General features: G+C 36.8%; 2 protein-coding genes across 2 annotated transcripts; one reads left to right on the top strand and one right to left on the bottom strand.

Annotated features, from left to right (window-relative positions):
• The first annotated feature begins 11,050 nt into the window (after positions 1 to 11,050).
• Positions 11,051 to 11,622, top strand: LOC109218790 (histone H2B.2-like). Its single transcript, XM_019383174.1, has one exon. It carries the CDS (start codon positions 11,249 to 11,251, stop codon positions 11,519 to 11,521), a length of 273 nt encoding a protein of 90 aa, XP_019238719.1. The 5' UTR covers positions 11,051 to 11,248; the 3' UTR covers positions 11,522 to 11,622.
• Positions 11,623 to 15,334: 3,712 nt separating this feature from the next.
• Positions 15,335 to 20,497, bottom strand: LOC109218791. The gene is made up of 7 exons (XM_019383176.1): positions 20,390 to 20,497; positions 17,619 to 17,716; positions 17,464 to 17,526; positions 17,302 to 17,349; positions 17,141 to 17,194; positions 16,511 to 16,568; positions 15,335 to 15,653 (listed from the first exon to the last, which is right to left on the bottom strand). Exons 2-7 carry the CDS (start codon positions 17,688 to 17,690, stop codon positions 15,610 to 15,612), a joined length of 339 nt encoding a protein of 112 aa, XP_019238721.1. The 5' UTR covers positions 17,691 to 17,716; positions 20,390 to 20,497; the 3' UTR covers positions 15,335 to 15,609.
• Positions 20,498 to 21,168: the final 671 nt, after the last annotated feature.

Here is a 21,168-nt window from a genome sequence, read left to right as displayed (position 1 = left end):
TATATGTGTTGCAATTTGAGTTTGGACCACTTGTGGAAGTTGGCTTGACTGTTACAAGGGTGGATGCGAGATTTCTTGATAATTTAAAGTATTAGATGGTTTTTGTTACACGAGCTTATGAAGGATTTAGTAGAATCTCACTGCAGTAATGGGGTATGGTTATTGTAAGTTATCAGATATTCTATTTCATGGCTTTGAGCTAAGTGGGGGAGTCTACTATCGATGATTTGATTGTATGGTTATGTATCGTATCGGTTTCAGTCTGAGGCATACTTGTGGATCGGTTATGACTTGCAAATGTTGGTTTTGAGGATGAATTAAGCAAGGGATGTCACGGGATGATTTGAGTTTGTTATTCGTGACGGATGTAGTGCGCATGGATTAGGGATTCACTCAGTTGCTTAGAGGTGTGGATTACTTCTTAGGGTGTTGGTGTGCTAATGGGCACAGGTTGTCTGGTCCCTTTGGTCAGTTTAATTGAGATTTGAGCAAAGTGAAAACTCTCTAAAATGGTTCTAATGGATTCAAGATTTATATGTAGCAATTGGGAATTTTCAGGATTTGTATATGGCTAGAAACTGAGATTTACATTGGATGGTGTCGAGACTCGCGGTATTTCTATATCCTTATGGATTCTACATATCAGTATCAGGAAGGTGAAGCAAATAACTTTAGATTCGTAGAGGGTCTCTTTAGAGTGGGTATCTTGGTTGTGGTACTTTGGGGTGCAGAGAAATATTCAGCGGCTTATGGGCCTTAGGGCATAGTGGTTTTATACTAGGATCTCTTGTGTGGTGAACTTTGGGTAAGAATCATGGTGTTCCGATGAGGAGAAGTGTCAACTTGAGGGTAATCCGGAGGAACTCGAAGAAATAGGGCAGCTTGGTAATAGGTTGTATCAGCATGGTAATGGATATAATTGGCTCTTTTGGTTCTTACGACGTGGTGAGTCTCTATAGGTGCTTCGTGGCAATGCTTTTGGGTTTTGGCGATCCGCATGTCTTGGTGGAGTTAGAGAGAGTCAGTTCTGATGGTCTGGTTATGTGCAAATGGATTCCAAAGGGTTCTCGATGATTTCTATCACGGTTCGAGGTGGATATTTCCTACTGGTGTGTGAAGCATGTTGCGTATTGTGATTTTCTCCTAGAGGAGATCAAATGGAAGGTTCCTGGCTAATTGAGTATGTAGTTTGCTTGTGACTTGGAGTGGATTATGAGTGTGAGCACGTGATTTTTGCCTCGCGTGAATTACTCCTACAGGATTCTTAAAATTAGGATTTTTCTTTTAGTTATTTGATTTTTAGGAATTAATTGCATAATTTTCGTGTTTGTTTGCATTTTTGTGTGCATATTTAATTTATATAATTCATAAAAAATACAAAAATAGTGCATCTGCATTTAGGACCCAATTTTATATTTTTTAGGTTAATTATTTAACTAATGTTACAAAAAAATGAAAGAAAATACCAAAAATAGTTCATATTGCATTTTCTCTTTAATTTCGAATTTTGTGGTTTTTCTTCTAAATTAGGAGTTAATTAATTTTGTAAATACTATGCTTGAGTAATTAATATTGTTGATAGGTTAATTTAGTTTTAGGATTTAATTTAGGTTTTTATTTTTAAATTTGGAAAAAGGAAAAGAATTTAGAAGTAAATGGATTTTAAAACAAAGGGAAGGAAAAGGAGTAATAAAAAAGGGGGCTGAGGCCATTTGGGCTGATTTAATTCCATTTACCCAAGCCCAAGTGAATTCTGTCATTGAAACCCGTCCAAACTCCTAAATACCCGGCCCAATCACTCAAAACCCGGTCCGCCTCCTCCCCTTACCATCCAAACGACCCCGTTTAGGTTACAAGCCATCTGGACCGTCGAGGTTTTTCTCATCCAACGGCTGGGAAGTGAGGTCGTTCAGGTATATAACTGTCTGAACAACCCCCTACCCCTCACTCATCTCTCCCAATTCCCTCTTAAGAGACAACAAACCCTAGCCGCCGCCCAGAGATCCCCCACCACCGGTGGCGGCGCCACCACAAATTGACCCTAAACTAACACCAAACACTCTCCTCCACCTCCACATCCCAAATCCCCAAACAACTCCTCTCAAATCCTTCCAGAACTGCTCGAATTTTAGATCAAAGATCGAAACCATAGCGCCGCCCAACCTTCCCCGGTGGCGGCGCCGCCTCTGTTCGACCCCAAATCAACACCCTGATACCTCTTTCCCTCCCTCATTCTAAATCCCAACTCAGTTTCCTTCAAACACCTCCGAAGCGGTTCGAATATCAAATCAAAGGTTTAAGCCCTAAAAGCCTAAAATTGAAACTACGCATGCAAGATCAAGGGTCCTGTCTCATGAAGTTTTAGGTCCAATTTCATCGCGAAATAATATCATTTGTCTGTTCTTGACAAGGAACAGATGATTGACATTATCTTGCGGTTTAATTTGGAAGGTCAGTCCAGTTCAGTTTTAAATCGGTAAGTTTTCTTCACCTTTTCTTTTTGTTTACCTTTTATTATTTTACCATCTGGTCCCATTCTCTTTCTTCTACCCTTCTCCAATTAGTTTTCTCCTGATGAATTTAGGAAAAGCTCAAGTTCTGAATTTAGGTTTTCCTTTTCTTTCATTAGTTGTTTGATATTCGTGATGTGCCGAGCTTTCTAGTTTTCTCTTGTGATTGAGTTTGGTTTGTTCGTTTGCAATGTTTGTTTTTTATTTAAGTCATTTAAGTTTCAGATTTTTGTTTTAGTTCTCTTGATTAACTTTAAATCTCTTTTTTCTGATTTCACTTCGAATCCATTTAAAATTTGTAAACCATTTTTGGGTTTGAATTTTGTTTGGGCTTTGATGGGCTGGATTTGATTGCTGATTGAACCAAAGGACCAGGGAAAAGGGGGTTCATTCTAATGGGTCAGCCCAGGGTCAACTTGACCCATAACCCATCTGAGACTCAAGGGTAAATTTCAGGGGTAACTAAGGGTGGTTTGGGTTAAGTACTGAGGGAATCTCTCAGTAACCACCTAAGAAGCTTCCTAGAAGCTGCAAAATCAGACTAGCTTGGCTAGAAAGTCAGAAAATGAGGGACTAGTTAGCAAAAAGGAAAATTAAAAAAGGTCTAAAGTGCAAAACCTGGCTTATATTTGCTGCCCTAGTAACTTGCCTATAAAGGCATTGTTACTTGAGGCTGAGATATTTTCAGAGATAGAATTCCAAAAAATACCAAACGGCTAAGATTTCTACTGTTCCATTGAAATTTCAGTGATCTTTTTACTTCTGAAAAACAAAAGTTCCTATCCTAATATTCACCATGGATTGATGTTTGGTTGTTAAAAGTTTTTTGATTCAAGCTGGTTGAGGATTAATCTTCCGTTGGGTTTTTTGAGTGGATTTCTGGGTTTAATTGTTGAATCTGGTTGGTTTCTGCTGTTGACTGCCTGCTGATATTCCTGTTGTTTCTTCATTTTCTGATTTCATTTACTTCCAGGTACATATCTCTTGAAACTCCACATGTTTGTGTGAAGCTTTGAGTTGAAGAATAAATGAGAAAGAAGGATTTTGAAGCATAATTTCGATTGTTTTTTGGTTTAACTATGTTTTACTTGGAATTTCTTTTCTTATTTGGCATGCCATACTATTAGTTGATCTCTGTGTTAAGTAAACAAGTCCTTTTGTAATTGACTTGGGACTATTGTAAAGCTAAAGGGACAGTTGTTATATAGGTTCAAGTCACACATGCATGTTTGAGAAATCTAGTGATTGTAAATGGTTTTTGGACTCAGCTGCTAGGGCGTCCTTTAGTTTGACAATATGTTAGTCATGTTCAGTTGATCATATGTTCAGCCATTGGTTTTACTAAAAGTATTTTTTTGGATTTCTGGGTATCATAATTGTGATTAAAGAAAAATGATCCATAGTATTTCAAACAATAGATTTAGTTCATTTTGGTTTGAGTATGAGCATGTGTAATTGGAAATCGTGGCTTGCAATGTTCAGTTAATGGTTTAACACTTAAAGAACAAAGTGTTCAATTTCATTTTTATGTGGTTTCTAATTAAAATGTAAGTGGTAGTTGGGCCTGAAGACTTGATCCTAAGGTTTAGGTTGGGGGCCGGCCAAATTGCTGAACCACAGATGGCCAAGTTTATTGTGGAGTACTCATTCTATTAGCAAGAGCTGGGCTCACACTGATTCCCATATAATTGGATGATTCACGTGCTGGGAGACTCGATCTCGAGTCCCGCACTTAGTATTGCTCAGGTTCCAAATTCGGAACTCACATTGGGCTGGGGATGTAAGCCCCTTTGTTTTTTTTTTGTTTTCTTTTACCTTGTTCTTTCTTTACATATGAAGGGCCAACTGTTGGGCCCAAGTCCTTGCATAATAATATAGTTCACAACACAAGACTATGGGTTTTAATTTGGTCCAAGTGTTTAGCTTTAGTCGGCGACGACCTCTCTTTATCGTTTAATTAATAAATTGAGGTGAGCCATAATTAAATAGCACAAAATAGTTATGGCCCTCCGAAGCCTAGTTTGAGCACCCTTTTAAAGTTAGAATTGAGGTGCGCTATGCCAAACAAAAATGACAATTGCATGGCCCTCATTTAATTAATCTTGTATTGATCCTTAGAATTCGAGGCGTGCCATTTAGCAAATTTTCATGGCCCTCGCAAAGCTAAAAACGCGTAGTTGCTTTAGGCGCGTACTTTAATAATATTACCTTCCTAAACTCGGGTGTGCATTTCATGTGATCCAAATCCAAATCCTTATAACGTTGAATAAAATGTGTTTCGGATTGCAGGTGCATTTCATGTGACGTGATCCAAAGACATATTTTAGATGACGTTAAATCTTCTTTTAAAATGAATAAAAACGGTTAAAAGTAAAATGCACATAGGTTTAAAATTGTTTTAAAATCAGATAATTATGCCACTTATAGCAGTTGAGCGACCGTGCTAGAACCACGAAACTCGGGAATGCCTAACACCTTCTCCCGGGTTAACAGAATTCCATACTCGGATTTCTGGTTCGCGGACTCTAATACAGAGTCAACCCTTTCCTCGATTCGGGATTTGAAACCAGTGACTTGGGACACCATAAATCTCCTAAGTGGCGACTCTGAATCTCTTAATAATAAATCCCGTGTTGATTGTCCTTTAATTGGAAAAACTCCCTTTATTATACCCTTTACGGGGGTGTAGTGAAAAAGGAGGTGTGACAATGAGATTCTCGTACTTTTCTTATGATGGCATGATAGATGTGGTGTGTTGCGTGGGATCGATATTTGTATGTGCAAGGTCACGAGTCAGTTTTCAAGGGAATGACATAAATTCTTAGGCAACATGGACGGTTTTAGATGACTATGTGAATGATATTATTATTTGGCATTGCTTGAGGAGAGTGTACATTTTAGAAGGTGCACTGTATTTTGATTTATGGATACTTCATTGGTATTGCGGCACTCTCCTGGTTTCGATTGCCGATTTTCAGATATTGCTATGTGGCACAGAAGAATTTGATAAGCATTCCTCATGGGATGATCGTGTTTGAGAGATATGTTAGACATTCGGGCGGTGGAGTTGGGATCAGATCTGGTGATTCGTGCGTTCTACATATTTGGAGACTGGGAGTTCTCAGGATCAGATTGTTTTGTGGTTGTGGACGGTAGAGATGTGGCCAAAGCTAGCCAGATGATAGTATATGTTATGGTTCAGTGATTGTAGACTTTCGGAGCGTTATGTATCTATTTGTGGATGACCAGGATTGTTCTGGGGGCCATTGGTAGGCCCAATGAGGATGTGTATTCTACACTGAGTCGGATTAGTTGACTCTGTACTGCTACTATTAAGGGATGTGTCATTCGGTTAGAGTTGAGCTTATTCATGTTTTGATATGATCTATGTGTTACTTGTCTATGCTACGATGGGTTGTGATTTGTTGGTTATATGCACATATGGTGCGGTTCTATTGGCCTTATAGCGCAATTTGAGCGAAATGGGTATTTGGGTGTTGCATGATTAATTGCGCATTGGTTATGTTCTTTCGGGCTTGTGTGGCATTGCGTTATTTGCTTCTACGTGGTTATGCTAATGCACCTTGGTTACTTGATGTCGAAGTGCGCGTGGTTATTGATTTGAGCAGGGTGGCTTGAAGTATTGCATATGGACCAATATTTGGATGGGGTCACGCATTGTAGCGGAGTTATGTTGAGATATGATCCTTTGTGTTAGGTTTGTGTGTTATATTCTATCGTGTGTGATGGTTTTTTTAGCATTTCGTTGTGGCGGTACTTATTGAGCCTGCGGGACGGTTCTCTCGTTTGAGTCATTTTTCATGATTGAGAACATTTGAATTGTTGTGTATTGGTGCACGGATTGCACGGTTTGTGGATCTGTGTAATATTGGTGTGGCTTGTCAGTAGAGTGAGGTTTTGTTTGATAAGAGGTTTATTACCAGTACTGGGTATGTTTCGAGCAGTATTGTGTTCGGAAATTATTGCTATGAGTATTTGAGTTATGTGGTATATCATGTGATTGCATCTTGGGCTATGGTTATGGCTTGATACAGCTTGTCCAGACCTACACGGTGTGTGGGTGCGATATTCGGGTCTTGTAAGGTTCCGAATATTGGAAATTGGGTTCCAAGGTTTATGGGCTAAGGTTGGATTAAAGATCTTTAGTTGTGTTGCATGGTCGGGCCTATATGGATTAGGGTGACATGGGATCACCCCCGGGTATGTGCATGATAAGGTTACAAGGCAGTTTGATGGCTTTGAAATAACTCTTGGCACGTTCGATGACGAACGTATTTTAAGTGGGGGAGGATGTAACGACCCGACCGGTCGTTTTGAGCATTGGTATTCCGTTCAGCTATTTGAAGTCTTGAGAAGCATCGTATGATGTATTATGACTTGTGTAAATCGTCGGCTTTGGTTTTCAGGTTATTCGGAATCGATTTGGAAGAATGAATTTTATTGTTGAAGCTTTAAGTTGGAAGAGTTGACCAAATTTGACTTTTGTGAATTTTACCCCGGAATGGAGTTTTGATGATTCTGTTAGGTTGGGATGGGGATTTTGGACTCGGGCATATGCCCGGATTTTCATTTGGATGTCTTTAGAAGATTTCGGCACAAATTGGCGAAAGTTAAAAAATTTCAAAGGTTTGGAAAGTTCATAAGTTTGATCGGGAGTTGACTTTGAGGATATCGTTTTCGGATTGTGGTTTCGGGAATTGGAATAACTTCGATATGTCATTTGGGACTTGTGTGCAAAAATTGAGTTCATTTCGAGTTGATTTGATATGTTTCGGCGCGAGTTTTCGAAAGTCGAAAGTTCAAAAGTTCATTAAGTTTGATTTGAGGTGTGATTCATCGTTTCGATGTTGTTATGTGTGATTTGAGGCCTCGAGTGGGTCCGTGTTATGTTATAGGACTTGTTGGTATGTTCGGACCGGGTCCCGAGAGGCTCCGGTTTGTTTCAGATGGATTTGGTTGTGTTGCGCTTGTTTTTTTATGTTTCGACGTCGTTTCTTCAAGCATAAATGGTACCACATTAAGTAAATGAGCTCCAATTTCTATTTTGATTAAATCATTAGATCCGTATAGTAATTACGGAGCCATAGCAAAAAGAATCATCGAATTTGGACATCGTGTGAGGAGTTTATGATCATTTTACTAAGAATTTGGTTACCGCATTTTTCAGATTAATTACGAAATTACCATTGACTTCGTATTTAAAAATCGGTACTATTTGCAAATATTAAAACCAACATATCTCCTTCATTATAAGGTCAAATGGAGTGATTTAAAAGCCTAACTTGACTGGAATTTCACAAGGAATCCATTGGAGGGATTAAAGTGTGTTTCAGGATCGTTTGGCACGAGAATCGCGACAGAACAGCTGGGCAGAAGCATATAAATCAAGGGTTTGTTCATTTGGTCATATTTTGAGTTAAGGAGCTCAGATTTGGACGATTTTTGAAGTGATTTCACCACATGGATTGGAATAAGTGTTCTCTACTTATTTTTTATTATATTTCATGAATCTATATTCGTTTTTGGCAATTGGTTGATGATTTCAAAAGTGAAATTTGGGGGGGGGGGGGGGGGGTTGTCTAAAATTCATAAAGTGAATTTTTGAGTTTTGAACATCGATTTGGAGTCGGATTTGAGTGAAACTAGTATGGTCAGACTCGTAATTGAATAGGTTGTCGGATTTCGTGAGTTTTGTCGGGTTTCGAGGCGCGGGCCCGGGTTTGAGTTTTTGGTCGATTTTGAGATTCTGATTAAAGATTAGACCTTTATCGATTAGGTTTGTTTCCTTTGGAATTATTTGATGTATTTGAGTTTCTTTTGGCTAGTTTTGAGCCAGACGTAGGTCAGTACGCGTGGGATGGCATTTTTGGAGATCGTTTGGCTTGCTCGGTATCGGATTTGGCTTGTTCAAGGTATGTAACACTTCTAAACTTTGTGCTGAGGGTATGAAACCCCAAATTACGTGTTATTTGTTTTGTGTGGAGGTGATGCACATGCTAGGTGACGGGTGCGAGGGCGTTCACCATGTGAATTGTGACTCCGCTATTTCTGTGGTACGTGTAGTTACCTAACCTTACCTGTAACCATGAAATTTCTAAGTACTTGAGCTATTAAACCTTGATCCATGTTAGAAGCCATGTGTAGGCTACATGTTCATTCTGTTGGGACCCATTGAGGTCATTTCTGCTATTGAATAATTTTCTTACGTTGCAATTTCATACTCAGTCATGTTCATTCATTTCATATCATATCTCAGTCTCTGTTGTTATTCATTGACACATCATATCATCATTTTTGGGCTAGTTTCATGGCATTGTGAGCCCAAGAGACTGGAGAGTTTTATGACTGAGTGAGGTCGAGGGCATGATGGTGAGGACATCGAGCGGGCTGCATGCCGCAGCATGTTTTACTGATTTATGCCATGATTGGCTTTTTATAGTGCTTGGGCTGAAGGAGCCCCTCCGGAATCTGTACACACCTCTAGTGAGCGTATATATATGTGGATCGGGTTGCTCGGTGCAACGGGCCTCGTGGCTATATATATGTGAATCAGGTTGCACGCCGCAAAGACCCTTATGGCTAGATATATGTGTATCGGGTTGCACGCCGCAATGGGCCTTATGGCTATATATATATATATATATATATATATTATATATATATTATGTGTGTGTGTGTGTGTGTGTGTGTGTGTGTGTGTGTGTGTGTGTGTGTTGTGTGTGTGGGGGGGGGGAATCAGGTTGCACGCCGCAACGGGACTTATGGATATCTATATGTGGATCGGGTTGCACGCCACAGCAGGTATTGTATAGTGCTGAGTAACTGAGTGTGGTGAGTATTGAGCATGTGAGAGAGAATGCGAGACAGTGAGATTCAGTACTCTAAGAGTGTGAGTACATGAGTTCATCACTGAGATACATTGCATTTGACATGCGCACTTGAGATACATGCTTAGTGATGTATTTCCTTCTGCTACCCGATTTTGGTGACATTCATGATTTTACCTGTATCTTGACATGTAGGCATAGAGATGTACTTTCCTCACACGATCTGAAAATGAAACATCTTATTTATTGTTGAAAGGATTTTTGGGAAAATCAAAGTATTCAAGCTTACTCATATTTTTGGCAATTTCGGTAAAAGATTTGGGTTTTCACTAAGATACTTGAAAAGCATGCCTATTTTCTGGAACTGTGAACGGGCTGAGCATTCTATTTCTGAGATACTTCTTTTATTACTTGCATTATGTTGTTATGAATTGTTGTTGGCTATTGGTGTCGGACCCGACCTTTGTTCAGTCTTGTCACCACTTTCAACCTAAGGTTAGGTTAGTTACTTATTGAGTACATGGGGTCGGTTGTACTCATATAACACTTCTGCACCTTGCGTGCAGATGTTGGATGTTGATGTTGATGCGGTGGACAGAAGCCGGAATTGAAGACGTACCTGTGCTCCGGATGTAGCTGCCTCTTGTTCATGGTAGCCATTGACTTATAAAAATCTGTTTATGTACATTTCGAACAGATGATGTATTTATTTCATACCAACTTTGTAAATTCAGATCTTAGAGGCTCATGATTTGTACTGCCAGTCCTTGGGAAATGTATAAGATTCAGATATTTTCTTTTAATTGTCTTATTAGATTTTATTGGAATTGGGTAGTTGTTAATTGGCTTACCTAGCAGGTTGGGTTAGGTGCCATCACGACTAGTTGAATTTTGGATCGTGACACTTATTGGTACCGTTGTGGTGTACTCATGCTACTCTACTGCACATCTTTATGTGCAGATCCGGGTACTTCTTTTCAGCCACGTCATCAGTGAGCAGTGACAGTTTGGAGACTTCAACGTATATATGTCGCGTCCGTAGACCTCGAGTCCCCTCTATTCCCTCATATGTTATTTACCTTTCCGTACTTTGTCTTAGACTCTGGTGCATAGAGATACTAGTTTTCTTCCGTAGCTTGTGACTTATCGATGTTCCGAGTTTTGGGAATACTGTGTATACTCGAGTGTTGGTTATTGTACATGCTGAGCGGCATTTTTATCGGTTATTTAATTATCTGTTGCAGTTAGTTGTTAAATTTTGTTTTTTCTTCATTTTCGTTATCCCGCAAATGTTAGGCTTACCTAGTCGTAGAGACTAGGTGCCTTCACGATGTCTTTCGGGGGAAGATTTGGGTCGTGACATAATGGTAGGGGTAACCGAATAGTATAATGGAGGTTAAATATAGACAATATCCGAAAGTAAAGGGATATATTTGATCCTTGAGAGAATTTATGTTGACTCCTATGCCACAACCGTTTTCTTGGTGTATATCCATACTTAACCCACGTAATCTTTAACTTTCTCCGCCATATTCGTCTTTTACCATATTCGCTTTTCACCCACGAAATCTTTAACTGTTCGCTCTTGACAGTTGAACATCTCACTCCATAAATCCTGCAGTAATCTCAAGAAACACCATCTCAAATCAATATGGCACCAAAGAAGAGTAACAAAAGAATACCACAGTCACAGCCAAGGAATTGGTAGAAGAAACCATCCAAGTAGTTGTCACACCACTTGCTGACGAAACTCAAGAGAAAGAAAATAAACAACAACAAGAAGAAGAGAAATGGAAGTAAAAGAAACCAAGAAAGAATGAAAAAGAAGGCAAGAAGAGGAAGAAAAAGAAGAGAGACAAAGTAGGATATGGCAGATATATTTATAAGGTAATGAAGCAAGTACATCCAGATATGGGAATATCATCAAAAGCTATGACCATATTGGACAATGTGATGGGAGACATGTTTGAAAGAATTGCACAGGCAGCAGCAACGTTGTCAACGTACGTAGGGAGGACAACGTTTTCGTCGAGGGAGATTCAGGGTGCTGTGAAGATAGTGTTGCCTGGAGAACTTGGGAAACATGGCATTGCTGAAGGAACTAAAGCTGTAGTTAGTTATTTTACTACTGTTGCTGAAGAAAACAAGTCCAAGACTAAGTGAAGTTAACTTTAATTTATAGTGGTGTTAATTATAGGTTTCTTTTACTTTCGGTTTTTCTGCTTTTTGTGTTTCTTTTGTTTACCTTATTAGTGGTTAACTACTTCATGTTTTTTTAGTAGCAGTTTGTCTATCGAAATGTAGTTTGCATCAGTAAATGTAATCCTTTCGTTTTCATGCACGGCAAACAGTAGCGTATCTTAAATTCGTAAAAGTGGCGTGTGACTATGAGTATTATAATTGGACTTGTATGTCAATTGGATCCGGGCTGTACGGGAATTATATTCTAACTAGTAAATTTCTTCGCACGATCATAGAAGTAATTTTACTGAACACTTAATCTTATCTATATCTATCTATACTATATTAAAAGTACGAAGGCCTTTAGTGAAATGTCGTTCGCTTTTTTAATTCTTTATAAGTATATTTTATGTCGGATAAAACTGTAATTATAAACACAAAGAATTGGAAAAACCAAAATTTCAGCAATTAATATCACATTAGGTTTTACTATTATATTATTTTATCAAAGGTCGGTTTTTCATAGTATTAGTGTCATTTTAGGTTTATGATTCTTTTACCAAAGTTGCTCAGCAAGTAATGTTAGTTTATGTTTACTTTTTTTTTTAATGTTTGGTTATAATTGTCGTAGGATACAATTTAAAGCTAATTTTTGTTTTTCAAAATTTTCAAATAAGAATCCAATAAGGAGAAGCAATTAATGTCACTAGGTTTAATATTATTCTACCATAATTGCCGTAAGATACAAAGTCAATTTTTAATGAAGAAATTAATGTCAGTTTAGGTTTAAAATTCTTTTACCAAACTTAGTCAATTTTATTTTCTAGAATTGTAAAATCAAAACCATTTAAAATAAGGAGGAACACTTCTATAAAACGAAGCCAACATTTCATTTTTTTTTTGTCGACGTTTGAAAGATAAATTTGTTTGTGCTTGTCAGTTTTAATTTTTGACTAAAATATTTCATGTATGATTATCAGTTTAAAATTACTTATTTATAATTTTGCATAGGTTTTTAGATCATTGCATTTTGTATCATGCAATGTCAACATTGCAATGTCTGTATTTTTATTGTGTATTATAAAATTTTTAGTTGAAGGTAAGTACATCAGTAGTCAAGTTCCTATTTTTCCTTTAACCTGCTTTGTATGTTTATTCATTTGTTTCTAATGCACTTTGAATCAAAATGAGTCGTGCTGGTGTATTTTTTCATTCTGAATTGTATTTGTGAGATTTTTGGTTATAAAGATATTTTTTGTTATATATACACGTCAAATATCAGTTTATTGTTCCATTTTTTCATGTCGTAAGTTAGATGAACAGTTGATTGGGTCAATCTAAGTTAGTAATTATGATAATAGTTTTATTGTCCACTCTTATATAAGACGAGACTCAACTGGCTTAATTTAAACTATGGTACTTGGTCTTATTATCGTATTTGATTTTATTATAAATTTATTGTATTTGGTTATATATATGCCTGTATAGGTTTTGGACAAAAGGCCTTTTGCAGCATTTAGTAGCTTATATTATTAAGAAATATAGTTTTACACTTTTGGGATAGCATCGTCTAATAATCCTCTTAGGTACAAGAGATTTTACATTTTAATGGGCATATAAGTGAGTAGAGCTGAAGTAAGATATTCTCTCTATATTTCCTTCCAAGAATTCAAAAGGAAGTAACCAAAAAAAAAAGTTGTCATAGGCGACAAATGCTTGAATATAAATTGAGACTTGATATATAATTTAAATATATCTTTTTACTCATAATTTTATAATGATTGAGTTCATCACAATATCAAAAAGATACTTATTTAATTGCAGTTTTTAAAAAAAAAATGTTGATCTAGCTAAATAAGATCAATATTCATCATTTTTTTAAAATTTATATGTTTTTAAAATTTAGTTTATAAACTGAAACACATTATAACATTTTAAAAATTTTGTATTCATCAAGATATGATACACGCACAACGCACGTACGCTAAGACTAGTTTCTATTAAATACAGAAGGAATAAATTACTATCATGTATATATACATTCAAAAGTTATTTTTATCAGACTGTAATAACAGATTTTTGCGTCAAGAATTAATCAAGACCGAAAAATTACATAAGAAATGTAGTAGTATATTTGATTTCAACTATAGTATTCCTCTAAGAGACTTTTTGGGGGGTGAAATTAAAAAATAGCCAGATCTACAAGTGGTAATTGAAAAATAGACACAGTTTCAAAAGTAATCGAAATTTAGCCACTTTTCATGTAAAGATAAATCCGAACGAAAACACTGTTCAAAATCGGAAAAAATATTCCAACATAATATACTGGAGTTCCAGCATAATATACTGGAGTTCCAATATAATATACTGGTCCAGCATAATTACTGAAAGTTCATACACAGGTGCTCCAATCTCCAGTATATTATGTTGGAACTTTTCGTGTGTTGGAATTCCAACATAATATGCTGGAAGTTCATACACAGGTGCATCAGTCTCCAGTATATTATGCTGGAACTTTCCGTGTTGCCGCAGAATAATGGCTATTTTTTAATGACTTTGCAAACGCTGGCAATTTTTCAATTACCAATCCGAAAACAGGCGCCCGTACTATTTTCACACTTTTTTGGGCTAGTCTTTAGATTTTAATTTGTCCCTGAAATTAATAATATTACTGGAATGACCCCAATATGTATAGACGCGTTTAATGAAACAATGCAGACCAAAATACCATACGATTGTGGCAAGAGCAACTAAAATCGGTGAATTGCCTGTGCACTAAGTTATGACAAATTGATAGGACTTTATGTTGTATCTAACCTAGGTATCTTATTGCACAACACACAAAATGTATCAGGTTATAATTTTAAAATTACGAAATAAGAATAAAAAATATATCAGAAGGATCGCAGGCAAGTTATGATAAAACGGTACGGTTTCATGTTTTATTCAAACTACTTATTTTATTCAAATGTGCACGACTATGACAACCCGGTAGGATTTAAAGTGTACGCATTCTACCAATATATTTAAATTGGTTGTCAATTCGACCATGTAGGTATAACCTAGCTCTCACATAATCTAACTTATTTCGGTGCGAGGATATATATTTATATCCGGAGAGCATATATGTCATTTGGCTCGCCTAATAAATACGTATGGCCTATTTTGGTAACAAAGTCAACATCGACGATATTCTTTAAAGACCAACTAGAAGCGGCGCCACGCCGCGCAAATTTTTGCCATGTAAGACCACCCACTCACCATATCGAAAGAGTTTTCGTAGCTTACTATCGGCGGCAGAAGCAAAGGAGATCATGCTCTTTGGTGTTAGAGTCATCAAAGCAATTGGTTCATTCAAAAGTGCTAATCTACTGGCATGAACAACCCAGCTCAAAATTGATAGCGAGCAGCAGCACATCCGACGTTGATATCGGCGGAAATGAAAGCAAAAATGACTAAATAAAATAAAAATTGATATAAAGAAAAAAGACGTGAAAAAGGTAAAATCAAATTATATCTAACGTGGCAGTATGTGGCAAACACATAAGGGGCGAGTGTGTAACACCTTCCACAGTGACTGGTTACATATGTCTCAAGTGGCTGTCGATTAAACTTTAAGTTTGGGGGGGGGCGTAAACTATAATGTGTAAGTGACCTTGGACAATAACAGGACGCAACTTATGCATTTCCCCTAATTTCTTCTGCTACTCGTATGCACAGAACTAGAATACACTAATACTAACATTCATGTTTAACCTTCAGTCTATTTCTAGAAAGAATGCTAACATTTCCAAGTAACATCAAAGACATAACAATTTTTATTAGGCAGTTCTTGCTACCAAAGCCAAACCTCCGTACCATTACACAGTAACTGTAAAGTCATATATAAATGGAGGATCACAGAAAGTATAACTCCAAAGTTACAACACCACAGCTACTGATTTGGTTGCCTCAAATAAACAGGAAAACACCTCACTCTTTGATTTTGCTTTCTTAATACTGAAGAGAAATTGCTCATACATGTAATAACAATGAACAATATCACAAGCTCGAAGGGCCATTATCCGCTTTCATTCATTTGCAGTTGCATCCTCTGGTGGCGCATTGCTTCCATCTAGAAGAGGGAAGAGAGACTGTGAGGCTACAAAACTTAAAGACAGATGATGAAAAAGTAATGGTAACTCAAATTTGACAGTTACACAGCCGATTAACACAATTTCATCTCCGACCCATGATTTTCATTTTAAATCCTCTGATGTTGTCCATAACTTCTTTTTTTTTTTTTTTGCTTACTTTTGAAAGATTTTGAGTTGAAAGAACAATAATTGAAGAAAAAAATGTAAAAGAAAAATGAGGGCATGTATGGTTGTTTTATACAACGTTTGCTATAAAGTACAAAATCCTGCATTAATAGTTAATCTCCGTATAACCAATACAACGTTTGATTTCGAGAAACTCCACATAACTTATGTGGAGTTTAACACCAAAAACTTAACGTTGTATAAACAGTATGGGAATAATTTATACGGGAATTATATGACTAATTTATGCGGGATAGAAGGTGTAATAAGTAATCTGTGTATTGCTAATACACGGATAAGAGCATCTACGACAAAAATGCCCTCACAATAGGTAATAATCCCTAATTAACAATCCCATATCATTTATTAACCATATAACAATCCATGCATATTCATATAACAATCCCCATATTATTAATACTCCACATAAAAATCTTCATATTATTATTCACCAAATCTCCGTATAACAATCCATGCATTAACATCACTGTATAACTAAGCCATCAACCCCCGAATGTTTTGTGCACCTTCCGTCCAAAAAAAAAAGGATAGACCATTTAATTCTCATGGACAGATCTCATTTACTTGAGCTGTAATAGGGTTGTCAATCCCCAAACCAGAAATTTCACGGGAGCAACAGTAAATATATTAAGAAAATCATCTTGCATACCTTCACCCTCAGATGGAGCATAAGGCGACTTGCGGTATCGAGTTTGTTGATTCGTCGGCTAAATTAGAAAAGTTCAGATAGAAACGTCAGAAGTGAATGACAAAGCTCACAAAGGAAATGCTTAACACTCGTGGAATCAAACAGGGCAATCATGTCACTCTCATCCATCTTGAAGTGCAATGTATCACATTTTGTACATCCATACACAAGTCAAAAAGATACCCTAATAGGACATGTTAAACATGCAAAACCACTATCCTGTCCATTGTCAAGGCCTCCTTAACATCAGGTATAAATGTCAATCAAGCAGCCAAAAAAACTAAGATTTTCATCATTTGCAACCCCCCCCCCCCCACCCACCCACAATAAAAAAAAAAACAAAAAAAAAGGAATAAAGAATATATATCATTGTTGAGTCAAAATAAGAACGAAATACATCAGCCCAAGGGTACATCTGGCGCTTCCTTAACAACCCACATTTACCCACACAAAATAAAAACAAAATAGAGTAAAATTAATACAAACAAAGTGCTTTGCAAGCTCTAATGTGCTTTGCAGCAGAAAGGACTAGAGAACGATTAACAAAAGCAGTTCTAGGCAAAAAGAAACGGCATGGAATTGACATGATACCTGCAACTTTGGCCGAAGTGCCTCGAGTGGACCTTTAGGCTTCGCTACACCTTGCTGTGATCATCAACAATCATTAAGGCTTGGGAGATCACCATAATAAAGGTATGGACAAAGAAGAGTCAACTACAATGAAATTGTGCGACTACAGAGAGGAACAGTACCTTTCCAAGAGCCCAATCAGCAGAATCAAAATAAGCACGTTCATGATCCTGACAACCAACAAGGGTTAATTAAAACAGACAGAAGTTGACCACGACATTGGAAGTTCACAGCACAAGCAATCACAAGCAGTGTAGAGACAGTAATGCCATTGGGTTCATTACCTTAGAGATAAGAGGTGGTTTCTTTGGCATAATTCCTCCGTATTTCTTTTTAACAACTTCCTCCTATAATAACAAATGGTAAATATATATGTCAAAATCTTTGTACCATAACTTAAATATAACATGGTAAGCAAAAATCTTGAAGTGAACACAACTTCCTGTTTGGTTGATGGCATTGGCTTTTCTGCTCCATCTATTTGGTCTTTGACATCCTCCATCTCTGACATACTTCTACTGACCTAGTTTACAACAACTGCAATTGCAAGGAAAAATAAAAGGCTTACCCGAAATGAACATTTCAATATAAACCTCCCATTTAAAACAATATACATAGAGTCAGAGATCATTCTTCAAACAGAATCTCACTAATGTAGTCTGGAACTAGCTTTTTGGTAGAGAGGAGGAAAGGGATAAATCATTCACTAGACTTTAAACATATCGTTCTCATGAAAGAGGGATGTATGTGAAGAAACATGAGACATGTGAGACATTTTTCCAAATTCAATTCCTTTGTTTGTGATTCCTGAAATGACATTTCTCTGCAAATGGTCATCTCGGAGATGCGTAAAACACATGCGGAAAACATTTTCTGCTCACATGATCCCTAATGCATCACTGAAAGAACAAAACAACCCCTGATCTCGAGTCAAAACCACAACAGAGGATAATAGCACAACCGCTCATGCTTCAAATTTTGATCTTCACGACCAAAGAAGCAGTGGAAGGTTAAAGTGTGTAATTGAAGATTTTCATGTTTGTCTTAGTTGATTTGTAACCATATCTCCGTTCAGTTACTGTGTGAGACTTATGTAGTAGGACATCATAATTTCTGTAAGTTATGAATTTGTAGTTGCAATGTTTATCCAATAATTCAATAATTTAAAACTGGGTCATTACATACACAAACACAAACAAGGCTAACCAATCCTCCAATGGTAGTAAAATCTTCGCTAGTTTCCTCACGCGTCTAGAGGCTTCACGTATTTCAGGCCTAACCATTTGTGGACATAATAAATCAAAAAGGCATCCAATGGAGAAGGGCCTGCATTTCTAGCCACCATTTTAATCTTCTACCAGGAGTACAATATCAGTCCAAAATAGAGCAGAATTGGATATAAAAGATTTAAATAGCCGGCCCCACTAATTTGGGATTAAAACATAGTCGGTTGACTGATATCAAAACGTAGAATATCATAAAGACTAATGAAAACTCAAAGAGAATCAGATCCCTCCTCCAGAACAGAAAAAGGAAAGGAGTAGAATAAGTCAAAATGCATCATTACATGCAACAAGGACATGAAGTTCTCGGCAATGATTTAGATCAAGCTCAAGTGCCAGTCAGAGTCACTGCTGCAACTAGCAATGTTAAAATACCATATCTATGAATGTGGACATGCATAAATACAAAAATTGACGCATATGCATGTAAGTGTTTTTTTGTTTAATTACCCAGTTCACTCTCTAACAAGAACTCTCTCTTTCCAATTAAATTGTTCTCTTTGTTTTGGAAAAAAAGTTAACTAAATTCAAATAGAATTTAGTCTAGAAGTCAATATAGAGTTAATATTTTGAAGAAATTTGATCTTTTTCTTTGATATATTAGTAGGCTTCACAATACATTTTTGATTATACGGACACAAAAAATAGGTATTGAAAGATATAGGTGAGAAGCTCTTTTTAACAGAAAACTGGACACAATGAGTATGCCTGATTTGGGTTATAAGGAGTAATAATCACAGTGAACAAAACAATAACTCCGTATTATTAGTTACTACTAGAGATAATAGTCAAGCCTAGTAACATCCTAGTATTAAATGGACTAATCTGGATTCAAAAGAAAAATGTTTCAATCGATTTCAACTAGTTAGATTGAAATGGTTACGTCACTTGGATAAGAGACAATTTGGAAGACGAAATGAAGTTTACAAGCCACTTTTTCTCTTTCTTTTTCTAGTGAGTTAACAGTCAAGATCACGAGAACTCGCGAGCCACAATCACATTGGAAAGAGATAGGAATGCCAATCAACTTGTAATAATTAAAGGCACAAGGCCCCCGGCTTCAATCTAGTGGGCTTCAATCAAGTGGTAAAAGTGCAGCACATGATGTGTGGGTTAGGCACACGTCACCGGTTTGAACCCTGCTGCAAACCAAGAGTTTCGACCCAATAGAGGGGCACACCAATCATTCATCTAGTTTCGACCCGTGCGCCACTGGCCCCGGGAATTTCTCCGTTATAAGAAAAATAAAATAAAAATAAAAGACACAAGAACTACAGTGAGAGCAGACACAACGTAATGGGATGTAGGGTGTTAGTTACGAGGTTAAGATGAACCCAATAACTTTGGTGTACCATCTGTTTCAAATTATGGGAGTTACTTTCCCTTTTAGCCTCTTTCTATATTTAGTAACTCTTTAACTCCAACATTCCATATGACATAATTAACCACAAGATTCAAGGAAATTTTGGTACATTAAACACATCTTTTGTTTAAGACCACTAGATTCAAAATTCTTTCTTACTTCTCTCAAACGACGTGCCCGGTAAACTAAGACACATAAAATGAAATGGAGGGAGTATACTAGAATTCACTAAATAAGTACACCTAATTGACTTTGAATCAAATAAATCAAATCCGTAGAACCGATAAAGTTCAAGTTCTGGATCCGCCTCTATGCACTGCAAACCCAATCCACGATTCACATCTTATCATGAAAAAGTCATTACGAAAAAGGATTAGGGTTTTTGAATCGACTTAGACAAACAAGAAACCAATAAGAATTAGGGTCAAAATGTAAGATACCAAAGGAGACAGCAACAAATTCGTAAATACTACAATAACAACAATTTATTGGGGATAAAGAAAGATTTAAAAGAGCAAATATTCAATAAAGAAGAGAAAATATTTAAGGGAGTGAGTGACTTACCAAATCAAAGGAAGCAGAAGAATGGCCAGAGGGGTTTGGATCAAATCGAGAGAGGGAGAAGAAGTTTCAACTGTTAGTGGCCATGTATTTAATAAGGAATCTTTGAATTGATTGATATAAATAAATAAATAAACGTTTTTTCTTTAAAAGCGCGTACGTCAATCAATCATAAATCATACTCTGTTACATTACTGACGCTCCGTGAGTTTTCACCATTTTCACACATTGTTAGATCCCAGGGTATTTTTAGAGTCAGGAAACCAAAATGTTATTTATTTTGGACTACAAAATACAACAAATAGGTAGTAAAAAAAAAAAGTTACCATATTATGTATAACGCCAGAAAACCTGGCGTTATATAATAACGGTAACTGCACCGTTAATATATAGCGTCTGGTTTTTTGGCGTTATACTGACACACTGATATAGCGCCAGAAAACCTGGCGTTATACCCCTCAATAAAAAAACCTCCATCTTCTTCACCCGTCTTCTTCTTCAGCATTATTTTACTCCTCTATCTTGGTCCCCCCACTGTCCAAAAACTGTCCGCCACTAAAAAAAAAAAAAAAAAAAAATTTGGGTCCCCCCGGCACATAAAACTTGAAGAACGTAGGTCCCACACTCGAGTAGAGCTTCTTGTTATTGTTGATTCACGCTTTCGGAGTCAAATTTTCGATCTATTTGCTTTCCGAAAATTCTAAATCGAGGTATTTCGATTTATTTTAAGTTGAAACTTTTATAATAATGCATATTATTTGATTTGTATGTGTTCTATTTCG

The sequence above is a fragment of the Nicotiana attenuata genome, unplaced genomic scaffold (genome assembly GCF_001879085.1).
Source record: "Nicotiana attenuata strain UT unplaced genomic scaffold, NIATTr2, whole genome shotgun sequence".
NCBI lineage: Eukaryota > Viridiplantae > Streptophyta > Magnoliopsida > Solanales > Solanaceae > Nicotiana > Nicotiana attenuata.
This window is presented reverse-complemented; position numbering and strand designations above follow the sequence as displayed.

Bases quoted from the DNA above. Each gene is read 5' to 3' on its own strand.
- LOC109218790 (XM_019383174.1), top strand. From the start codon at position 11,249: ATGAAGCAAGTACATCCAGATATGGGAATATCATCAAAAGCTATGACC.
- LOC109218791 (XM_019383176.1), bottom strand. From the start codon at position 17,690: ATGTCAGAGATGGAGGATGTCAAAGACCAAATAGATGGAGCAGAAAAG. The intron at 17,195-17,301 runs GTACTGTTCCTC...TGATGATCACAG, and splicing joins CTGATTGGGCTCTTGGAAAG to CAAGGTGTAGCGAAGCCTAA. The intron at 16,569-17,140 runs GTATCATGTCAA...TTTCTAATTTAG, and splicing joins CACTTCGGCCAAAGTTGCAG to CCGACGAATCAACAAACTCG.